This window comes from Lithobates pipiens, unplaced genomic scaffold (genome assembly GCF_037356315.1).
Source record: "Lithobates pipiens isolate NorthernLeopardFrog02 unplaced genomic scaffold, aLitPip1_a1.2 Scaffold_18, whole genome shotgun sequence".
In the NCBI taxonomy this organism is placed as follows: Eukaryota; Metazoa; Chordata; class Amphibia; order Anura; family Ranidae; genus Lithobates; species Lithobates pipiens.
In genome coordinates this window covers 236,526,939-236,538,969 of record NW_027507758.1, presented here as the reverse complement: position 1 = coordinate 236,538,969, position 12,031 = coordinate 236,526,939, and the positions used below count along the sequence as shown (strand labels likewise).

General features: G+C 40.3%; 1 protein-coding gene across 7 annotated transcripts in view; it reads left to right on the top strand.

Moving 5' to 3' along the window:
- SASH1 (SAM and SH3 domain containing 1) overlaps positions 1-12,031 on the top strand; it is a 279,554-nt gene that overhangs the window by 160,399 nt on the left and 107,124 nt on the right. For 4 of the 7 annotated variants that reach the window (XM_077486691.1, XM_077486690.1, XM_077486693.1 and 1 more), the window contains exons 7-8: positions 2,907-3,019; positions 11,777-11,878. In XM_077486691.1, the coding sequence (XP_077342817.1) occupies positions 2,907-3,019; positions 11,777-11,878 (215 nt within the window). The remainder of the gene's footprint in view (positions 1-2,906; positions 3,020-11,776; positions 11,879-12,031) is intronic. The other 3 variants (XM_077486692.1, XM_077486696.1, XM_077486697.1) reach the window with 1 other exon arrangement.

The following is a 12,031-nucleotide window of genomic DNA, read 5'->3' as shown; positions in this document are numbered from 1 at the left end:
ACCCAAGTAGAAACTTCCCCTAAAGAAGCTTGACCTAGATGTCCATTAGATTGTCTGTGTACCTTTTGCTTTGTTGCTGACGCAAATATTACAGAATACAGACATAAGTACATGTCTAGGTGGCAAATTATTCATGGTTCTCATGAAGGCATATGCATGGGGTAAATGCTTTGCTTTAGGCTAGTTGTATCATGACAGAGAAGCTCTCTTTCTAACTTCTGATATGTGAGATTATGCTGAAATTTAGACAAGTTTGGTGATGTAGTTCTGAAAGCCATAACAGATGGGGGAGAATAAAACAATGCCGCTTTTTATTCTGTACAGTGTCCCAGAAGGCCCTCCGAGTACAATCCCGTGCATCTACACAAAGAAATAATGTCTTATTGACTTGCTAGAGAAGTTCCTTCAAAACTTCCACTTTCTTTAATACAGGCTGAATTTTTCTCTTTTTTTCCCTCTGTTAGCAGTCGAATTGCACCCTATACAGTAATATGCGTCTGTTTCCTGGCACCACTAGAATGTTTAAATGTCTCTTTCAGCAGCTAGGCCATCAGCTTAAATCACTAAAAATACATAATAAAAAGAAAGAAAGGGAAAGCACCACCTAAGTGCAATATTAAAATAAGTTGGTTTATTTGCAAGGGGCCTGTAGAAGGAGCTAAGGGCTCTGAGCGTGTAGCCTGTCATTCGTCCGGCCTTCCTCCACTTCTGGTGATGTCACATCCGCCTGTGCATTCCACACTGGTTGGCGTGGACTTCCTGGTTCCAACTAGGCTTCCTGGGCACTTCAGCACCATCCACAGCTGTTGGGATTCTGGTTGGCGGTACCTGTGGGACGAAGAGGACTGGCTGATGCTGTATATGATGAGCATTTTTATATTCCAAATTTTGTGAGTGTTTTTAACCCCTTGTAAATAAATCAACTTATTTTAATACTTCATTTAGGCGGCATTTCCCCCTTTCTTTTCTTTTTTTCATTCCCTCAACACAGAGATGGCCAAACTCTGGGGATAGTGGCCACCAGTGCACTATTCAACATTTACTAATGTTTATGGACTTGTTTTTTGTTTTTGTTTTTGTTTTTTTCGTTCATTCAGCAGGCTGAGTGAAATAAATGATTCTTCCATTTCACACAAGCGGGCACTATGCTGTCAGAATATACTGATCAGTGGCTGCAGACACTGATTGACAAAAGTTTTCCAACATTCCCTTTTAACAGAAGTCGATCTATCTACCAACTTCTGTAGAACAGGAATATCTACACGCGGATTGAAATGTGGATGGTTTGATTCATCTGTAGTCAGCTTAATGGCAACAATATTAACTATAAAGTCTGTCTAGGTAGAAGTGCATTTTTTTAAAACTAGCAACCTGGAAGCACATTGATAATTTCACCTGTTATTGTTTTGAAAAATGAAACAAGAAATTGGGTTGCATTTGATGGTATGTTGTTTAAAAACACCACAGTAAAGTCACTATGGGGAATTAACATAATGCTTGCACCACTCTTCTAAACATAAAAACTGGAGCAGATTCTGCTCCTATTTAACAAAAGGGGTGCCACTCTCTTGTTAATTAGGAGTAATCAGTTCTCTGTTATGCCATGTCCATCAGAGACACAGTGCAGAGAACAGGAAAGCTGCAGCTGTATGCTCTGATCTCTGCCTGTCCCACCCTCCACTCAGCTTAGAGCTGGAGAGAAGAGGAGGGTTGTTAACCCTGCAGGTTCTGCTCATGTAGTATAATCCCTGCACAGGCAGAGAGAGGGATGTGATGTCTGCTAATGGTTCACATCCCAAACAGCAGGTCACACATGGCAGTGATCTACTGAAGTTTTGTAGATGGGAAAACTGCCACATTCCCTATGGTAAATGAGTTTAAACCTTGTGGCAGTTTCTGTTTCACTCTGAAATGGATGCGGGTGCTGCAGACAGACCTGATAAAGTTCACCTTTTGATCATATTTAGGGTGGACCATATGTCATATGTTCCAGCTCCCGCCCCCATCTCCCCTTGATCCCACCCTCCCTGTGACAGCGAGTGGGGGTTCTTCTCCCTGCACCCACTGTCACTTTTCAAGAACAGCATCGCGATACGAGGCCGTCTGCCCACACAGCCGCATCATTCATTCACATGGATTTGTGGTTGAATGATGCAATTGTGTGGTCAGAGAGCCCACTAAAAGTACCATCTGCCCCTGCAGAAGACGGAATTGAAGTTTCAATGGGCTGCAGGGGCACTGATGAGTGCTTTCATAGGCCATTGATATGTCCTTTGGCTTTAGAACAGAAAGCCTGTACAGAGGTACAGGCTGAAAGCTGGAGGATATGTCTGCAGGTGTGTGCAATACTTTCCAGATTCCTGCAGGGAAAAATAATAAATGCACATTTTTTTCCCTGCAATAATATTTGAATTTAATATTTTTTCTGTAAAGGTGGACTTAGCCTTTAATGTGGCGAATGGCACTCCTGACAGTTTCCTGCACCATTATGAATTGAGGAATGCAGAAAATGTGTGCTGCTGCTCAATAGTTTTAAATGGCTTTTATATTTTAAAGAGAGGCCACCCTAGCTGGATTGCTGTTGCATCCTGTCCGTACCAGTAGCTTTTTTTTTTTTTCACATAATGGCCATTCAGTTAAAGCTACTTGTTACAATGTAAAGCTATATTTACTGGTCATATCAGGAGTGTGTTGCAATTATACTATTAAAGAGTGCTACTGTATTACTAGATTTGATGGTCACTATGAGCGGTAACTACTCTTTTGGAAACATTTTCTTTTTTTGTTCTGTTATTTTTATGTAGCATTACTCATATTTCAGTACAAACTAGAATGTTGCCTTTTTGTTTTACAACAAATGTAATTCATATTGCATGTGTTTTTTCCTCTACTTCTTTTATGTACAGGGGAGGATGTTGGTTATGTGGCTAGTGAGATCACAATGAGTGATGAAGAGCGAATTCAGCTGATGATGATGGTAAAGGAAAAGATGATCACCATTGAGGAAGCACTTGCAAGGGTAGGATTCTATTCAGTTAATCAGATATTCACATTGGTTCCAATTATTTGCTAATGTCACTAAAATAAAGTGTAACCTGTTTGGTTTACTTTTAAGATATATTATCTGACTTTTCTGCTTTAAAAAAAAAAGTTCATATTAGTGGGCAAAATACACTTTCCGAAGGGTCATATTTCACCTGTTTTTATTCTGTAGGTTGAGATGTTTATTTCATTAGATGTTACCTGTTGATGCTCTTCACTATCTATAGATTTGATATTTATTACATGTACCTGTGAAATCTAGTTTTAAACAGAAGTTTACATGTATTTAAAATCTTTTTTTTTTTTTTTTAAACATGTTGCACTCGTTAGCTTCTTGAAAGTTTTTCTTTTTGCAGACATGCTCTCTGAGACTCACCATACACTAAGGAATATTTTCATAAGTCCGTGAATCTGACATTGAGCAAACATTTAGATCAATCTTCTCGGTGCATGTGTTTTCTATGGCAGTGTTTGATTCACCACCAGTGGATGTTTTGTTTTAAATTAACATATGCTGCTTTATAAATCTATTCCTAGATGATGTGCAAGCTTTGGCTGATGTTTATGTGACGTATTTTGCCATACATGAATATGACTAAAACCGATAGATCTGATCTTTTTTGATTATATATGAATATGACCATAGCTGAAAGATCCAGCTATTTCATGAGTGAGCTATATACTTTAGTCATAGGCAAACCAAAACTATTCTCCTGGCTGTGTAATATGGGTAATTTGTCACTGTCTATTGCTTGCCAGCAAGACTTGCTATACAAGCATCTACAAAATGATTATTTCCTAATGAAGGTTAATTGATCCTAATATCTTCCTTGGATAATAGTATGTACACTAGGCTGTATACTGCACACTCCCTCACATGTCAAATTTCTTGGGAGAGACAAGAGAAGGATGGAGTACACGTGGAACAAATGCTTTCTGTATAAAGACAGATTTGTTGCACACGTGGAGCCTGGAAATTTGAATATTTGAAAAAAGACTTGGAAAAGCACATAGTGCTGCGTTTTAATGTTTTCTTTTTCAGATGTCTTTTTTTTTTCAGTCTCCATGTGTTCAGCAAATATAATTTAGCATAAAGAACAAATGCAGCTGTCCTTTATTTTGCAAAACTCTCTTAATAAAAATCTATTGAACTTGAAAAATATGCAGCTGTCCTGCGGTTGTATATTTTATATTTTTCACAAAAATGTGATGGAGGGGCTAAACAGCACACACACACACACACACACACACACACACACATATATATGTGTGTGTGTATCTATATATCTATATCCTTGTATCTTCCTCTAGTATCCTTTAGTGATCTTTAAAAAATTATCTTCTAAATCATTCAGATATTAAAACTGTCCCATAGGGCATTTTAAATAAAAATCTTTTACCATTCCTACTTTAAAGCCCAGAGTCCATTCTGATGATATTGCAGGTCATTTTTAATCTTCCTCTGGCATTGAGCAGATCCTAAATGCTGCTGAGAGCAACTCCCTGGAATGACTTGGCGCTGCTCTCTGCAGCAAACTGCTGTGAGTACTGGGCAGGGGCTGAGCCTTGATACCCTGGCTTGTTGAAGTGGGTTGAATAACACTGGATGTCATTTAACCCAGAAGAGGAGCACTTAGCGCATTGCCAGATTAGTGAGTCCATGGAGGACATGTCTGGACAACCTGCATTTTTATTTTGCAGGATCCACTTTTTAGGTTTATTGCCCACACCGCAATTGGATTTTAAAGTGAGCCTGTGTTTAAACTCAATGGAAACTTAAATTGCTTCATAAGACCTGGGAAGACAAGCTACCTGCTAATTAGCTCATATTAAGAAAAGCTTACTCTGCATCCCATCTGACAATATTTTCACTTTGCTATTGGAAAGCAGGTCTCTGACCTGATAAGCCTCACCCACCTTTAGTCTTTAGTCAAGAAGTTCTGTAGCAAAGTGAAAGTAATGTCAGAAATTGTCACAGGGAAACCACTCTTTATCATATGGTCTACAGTATGTCTGCCACACACCTGGTTATCAACCATTCATTAAAAGAAAAAAAAAACACATTAAAATCAAACCATAAAGGGATGAGCTATGTCCTTAAAAGAAATGTACAAAAAAATCACTATTGCACATGTGCAATTTATATGTTGTATTTGTTTTAAATTACCGTATATACTCGAGTATAAGCCGAGATTTTCAGCCTCTTTTTTGAGGCTGAAAGTGCCCCCTCGGCTTATACTCGAGTCACCGCTGTCTGACTGCTCGATCAGCGTATCGAGCAGACAGACGGCGGACATTAAAATTTAAAAGCCGCGCCTCCTTCTCCGCCTCCGCCTGTGATAGGCGGAACACTGAATTTCCCAGCAGTCAGTGTTCCACCTATCACGGACATCCGCTCATTCTCATACTACGGACGAGTATGAGAGGATGTCCGTGATAGGCGGAACACAGGCTGCTGGGAAATTGAGTGTTCCGCCTATCACAGGCGGAGGCGGAATTTTGAATTGTAGAATGGCCGCCGAGAAGAGCGGCGATCCATCGGCACGGCACGGGACGGAGGAGGCACGGGAAGGAGGAGGCACGGCACGGGACGGAGGAGGCACGGGAAGGAGGAGGCACGGCACGGGACGGAGGAGGCACGGGAAGGAGGAGGCACGGCACGGGACGGAGGAGGCACGGGACGGAGGAGGCACGGCACGGGTCGGAGGAGGCTCGGGACGACGGCGGCTCGGGACGGAGGCTTGGGACACAGGTAGGCTGGACACACACACAAGGCTGCACGGACACACACACACACACACACACACACACACACACACACACACACACACACACACACACACACACACACGGCTGCACGGACACACACACACACACACACACACACACACACACACAGGGATGGATGGATGGATGGATGGATACACACACACACACACACACACACACACACACAGGGATGGATGGATGGATGAATACACACACACACACACACACACACACAGGGATGGATGGATGGATGGATGGATACACACACAGGGATGGATGGACACACAGGGATGGACGGACACACACACAGGGATGGACAGCCATGTCTCACCCTCGGCTTATACACGAGTCAATAAGTTTTCCAGTTTTTTGGGGGTAAATTGGGGGCCTCGGCTTATATTCGGGTCGGCCTATACTCGAGTATATACGGTATCTTGATTTCTACTGTACTGTATGTAACATTACACATGAATACTATACTATATAAAGTGGTCCAGAGTGCAAAAAATGAAATAAAATCATACTGCCATGCAGTCTACAAATATAAAATATATAAAAAAAAAAAAATATATATATATATATATATATATATATATATATATATATATATATATATAATATGTGTGTTTATAAATACAAATGTTATGATTAATAAAATAGAGAAATAAATAATTTTGTTTTTAATCGGTGGACATTCACTTCAAAATGTATGTGGATTTTAATTAGATCCAAAGTTAGATTTATGTTCTCATATTCTGTATCATTACTCTTAAAAAAAAAAAAAAAAAAGGAAAGTCATACTGGTTTTCACTCTTTAGTGGTTGGATGATTGATTAATAAAGATACAAAAACAGAGCCTGTATTTCATCCAATGCTGGGATGCTGGCGTAATTAGGATCCTTTGAGTATATAGTGGAGAAAATAATGATTTATTCCCCTGCAGATTGTGTAAGTTTGCCCACTTACAAAGAAATGAAGGGTCTATAATTTTTATCATAAGTGTGTTTTAAATTATAGCGATAGAATATCAACCAAAAATCTCGAAAAAACATATGATACAAATGTTATAAAGTAGAGTTGTAGTTCAGTGAGTAAAATAAGTACTTGATCCCCAAGCAAAACATGACTTCGTACTTGGTGGAGAAACCCTTGTTGGCAAGCACAGAGGTAAGATGTTTCTTGTAGATGGTTACAAGGCAAGGTTTGCACACATCTCGGAAGGGATTATGGTCCACTCCTCTTTACAGATCTTCTCTAAATCCTTAAGGTTTCTTGGCTGTTGGCAACTTGAAGTTTCAGCTCACTCCGTACATTTTCTGTAGGATTAAGGTGTGACTAGGCCACTCCATGATCTTAAAGGGTAAGTTCACCCTTACAGAAAAATCTGTAAGGTGAACTTACACAGGACGCCCTCCTCACCCCCCCTCCCCCCTCTCAGTCCCGCTGACCTGGAGCACAGCGATCACCTACACTGACATTGTACCTCATCAGGAGGTACGTTTAGGAGCATTCTAATTGGTCGGCGCCATCACATGGCCGCGTAGCCTGTCCTGTTACTGCGGGAAAAGAGGAGAGAAAGCTGTGGGGATTTAAAATCCCTGAACTGGTACAGCAGCGATGGCCCCATCCAATGTGGCAAAGTCACCCGTTATCTTTAGCAGAGAAACAGCCCCAAAGCATAATGTTTCCACCTCCATGCTTGACTGTAAGTATGCTGTTTGTAAGATCGTGGTCAGCATGTTTCTTCCTCCAAACACGGCAAGTTGAATTAATGCCAAAGAGCTTAATTTTGGTCTTATATGACATCAGCACTTTTTCCAAATGCTTCTCTGAATCATTTAGATGTTCACTGGAAAACTTTAGACGGGCATGTACATGTGCCTTCTTGAGGAGGAGGACCTTGTGAGCCCTGCAGGATTTCAGTCCATGGTGGCTTATTGTGTTATCAATGGTTGCTGACTGTGGTCCCAACTGCCTTGAGATCATTCACAAGCTCCTCTTGTGTAAGTTCTGGGCTGATTCCTCACTTTTTTTCATGATTATCCTTACCCCACGAGGCAAAATCTTGCATGGAGCTTCGAACCGAGGGTGACTGAGGGTTTTTTGCATTTCTTCCATTTGCAGATAATCGCTGCAACATTTATCTCCTCACCAAGCTTCTTGCTGATGGTCTTGTAGCCCATTCCAGCCTTATTCAGATCTACACTCTTGTCCCTGATGTCCTTTGATGGCTCTTTCGTCTTGCCACTAATGGTGAGGTTTGAATGGAAGAAAGAGATTCTGTGGACAGGTCTTTTATACACATGAGTTGTTATTAGGAGCACCTTCTTAAATTGACTGGACTAATCAGTGTACCACATGAGCACATACTGTAGCCAGTCTGTGGGAGCCAGGATTATTGTTGGTTGATAGGGGATCGTATACTTATTTTTGGTTAGAATTCCATCTCCATCATTTAAAATACACCTATGATAACAATTATAGACCCTTAATTTCTTTGAGTGGGCAAACTTGCATGCACGATTAAATAATTATTTTCACCACTGTACATGTGATTTCTTTTTACCAACAATTACTGTAAGGAAGACTGCACTGAGAGAATGCTGCCATTGCTGACCTCTCCATCTAAAAATTATATATTCATGGCTGTTATGCTGTTTTTATTGCCTTCTTTTTTGATGCATAGTCCGTGTCCATGTATGCAAATCAAGCATTCTGACTTACTAGTCTGCATACTGGTTTCATGTCAGTGACCTGTTAGGTAATGTAACTAGAGACAGCCAAGCATCTAGTAACATTAAGAGGTCAGGATTGGCAGCCTTTATATTTCTCTTAGTGTTTTCCTTAAAAGTGGTATTCTAGTCTAGGTCTATGCTTAAAACTGCTCCACCCCCTCCTAACTTCTATTTTAATGATCCTGTAGAAAGAAAGATCCTTATATTTACCTATTCTCAGGGTGCTCCGGTCTGGTCGTGTTTTACTCCAAGTGGCTGGCTGCAGGAAATAGCCATATGTTCGGGATCCACCCAGTTGTCTAGACGGGCAGCTGACTCAGCCTCATGAGCCGCTGGGAGACTAAGCCAGCCACCCCCTCCACAGCCCAGCACTCCAGTGAGTGCTGGAGGGGCAGAGCAGAGAGCCAGTGACTACAGTCACTGGCTCTTTGCTCCCTGAATGCTGAGAACTGAGTTTTCAGCTGTCTTTGATTACTGATTTCTCTGGCTCAGAAGCAGTGGGGGACAGATGCTGCTTCTACGTAGTTGAATACACATACTTCTCTTTTAAAACAGTTTTACGTGTTTCACATGTTTCATGTGTTTCACCTTTGCATCATTTGTACAATTTGTAGAAATGTCTGTAAATTCAGTATATTTTTATATACAATAGACAGTTTCTGCATTTTGTTACCATGATTGGTTTAGTGTAAAGATTATTATGTGGTAATATTTTACCTTCTTGTGATATAGAATTGTACAATTTCTGAACAATCTTCACTTTTAAAAAATGTTTAAACAATCAAGCAGGCCCATACATTATATGTGTGCATGTTTATAAATCTAAAGCTGGGCACACATTACAGTATGGTTGTATATGCTTTTTTGAATTTACCAATAATCTGTAGTGTGAAGACCTTTCTGGTTGGTTGTTATTATACAGCATTTTTATTGCACCAGCAGTTTGTGCAGCACTTTATAAAATAAAGGGAGAAAGTACAGATGCAATACAATTTAAGATATACATTGAATAGATTATTTAGGTAAGTAGGTTCTTTCACTGATTTTATTGTAAGGTTGTAATGTTCTTGGCCATCTTTCCTCTCTACTCTGTATTAAGTTAAAAAGAGATTAGTGAAGCCATGTATTTATTCTGCACAGCCCAGCTAACTAAAATATAGAGCGACATGACTTAAAGTGGATGTAAACCCATTTTTTTTTTAAATTAAGACTTGCACCTTGTACAGTATGGGATTTCATGTGATCTGTGCCCAGTCTTGCCACAAAGAGTTAATCCAGCTCTGAGCAGTCCTCTTATCTTTTTTTAATGAGACAAAAACAGACACACAGAGAAATATATGTAAATCACCTGTCACTCACAGCAAGAGGGAGACTTGCTGTGAGTGACAGGTGATTTATGTATCTCATGCAGGAGCCTGAGGAGAAAATGCATGTTGACCGGGGAGTTTAGAGGTGGGCGGGAGTCTATCGACATCACGACTCCCCCCACCAAGCTTCGGACAACAGACGCACCCACAGAATTTGCGGTTTTTCGGGTCTCATAACGGACAGAGAGGAGGCATGTATATCCTTATAGATCAGAAGTAGTTTAGAAAGGATGAAAGTGGGTTTACATCCACCTTAACCACTTAAGGACCAGGCCTCTTTTTCAGATTTGGTGTTTACAAGTTTAAAACCTTTTTTTTTGCTATAAAATTACTTAGAACCCCCAAACATTATATTTAGTTTTTTTTTTCTAACACCCTAGAGAATAAAATGGCGGTCATTGTAATACTTTTTTCACACCGTATTTGCACAGAGGTCTTACAAGCGCACTTTTTTGGAAAAAATGTACTTTTTTGAATAAAAAAAGAAGACCCCAGTAAAATTAGCCCAATTTTTTTTTTATATTGTGAAAGATAATGTTACGCCGAGTAAATTGATACCCAACATGTAATGCTTCAAAATTGCGCCCGCTCGTGGAATAGCGTCAAACTTTTACTCTCAAAAATCTCCATAAGCGACATTTAAAAAATTCTACAGGTTGCATGTTTGCTTTACAGAGGAGGTCTAGGGCTAGAATTATTGCTTTTGATCTACCAATCGCGGCGATACCTCACGTGTGGTTTGACCGCCGTTTTCATATGCGGACGCTACTCACATACGCGTTCGCTTCTGTGCGCGAGCTTGTCGGGACGGGGTGTTTTAAAAAAATATATATAATAATTTCTTATTTATTTTACTTGATTTTATTTATTTTTACACTTTAAAAGAAAAAAAAATTAATGGATCACTTTTATTCCTATTACAAGGAATGTAAACATCCCTTGTAATAGAAAAAAGCATGACAGGTCCTCTTAAATATGAGATTTGGGGTCAAAAAGTCCTCAGATCTCATATTTGGACTTAAATGCAATAAATAAAATGTAATTTGAAAAAATGTACCTTTAAGAGGTATGGGCGGAAGTGATGTTTTGACGTTGCTTCTGACCTCCTATGGTATAGAGACGAGTGGGGGCCATCTTAGCCTCACTCGTCTCCATACCCAGCAGATGAAAGGACCCGTTCGCCTCCACCGCTACCGATACCGGTAAGCGGCGGAGGGCACGGGAGAGCGGCGGGAGGGGGGTGGCCCCTTTCCCGCCACCGATAGCGGTGATCTTGCGGCGAACCCGCCCCGGAGACCACCATTATCGCACACAGGGCAGCCTCCTGTAAAGAGGGATATCTCGGTTGTGGCAGCAGCTGCTGCCGTTACCGAGATATCCCTCTTCAAAGTACCAAGTGGTTAAAGTTACCGTACCCATAGACAGAGTAATGGGATATTTAAAATGATTTCCAAACGTGAGTTATATAGGCTTGCAGACTTTTAGGATATGTCTTTGAGCTGTCTTTATCATCTAATACTCTCACCATAGGAATCGCCCATCACCTCATAGGTTTTTTTGTTCTGTAGTAGCCTATGAAATTGTTTTTCAGTAGGTGATCTCCTGCATATTCTTACAATAACTATGACTGTAGGCATTTTGCTTGTAAATGCATGGCAAACTCACGTAAGTTTAATACCCTTTTCTATTAAAATGCTATTTGTACATATATGTTCCTTCCATGGCTGTGTCCTGCTTCTTAACAGTACACCTTAACCTTGCTATGTTTGGCTATGAAAAGGAAGATAGATTCTTCCAAACAACAGTTTGCCTGTTGTGCCATTGCTGTGATGCAGTACTATGTTATTTTCTTCCTCTTTTCAGCTGAAGGAATATGAATCACAGAATAGGACACCAGGGTCCCAGGACTCAGCAGATTGGGCTGATGGATCATATCCAGCTTGTGATGGGTCTTCCAATTGCAATGTGAGTCTCTTTTGTGTGTATTGAAACTGTTGAATGCTATTTGTGGTGAACATTCCCTTTATGTAAATAAAAGAATGTAATGCATGATGAAGCATAGGCTAAAGTTACATCCCAAGTTTTGAATACAGAGATAGAATAATACAAAATCGGCAC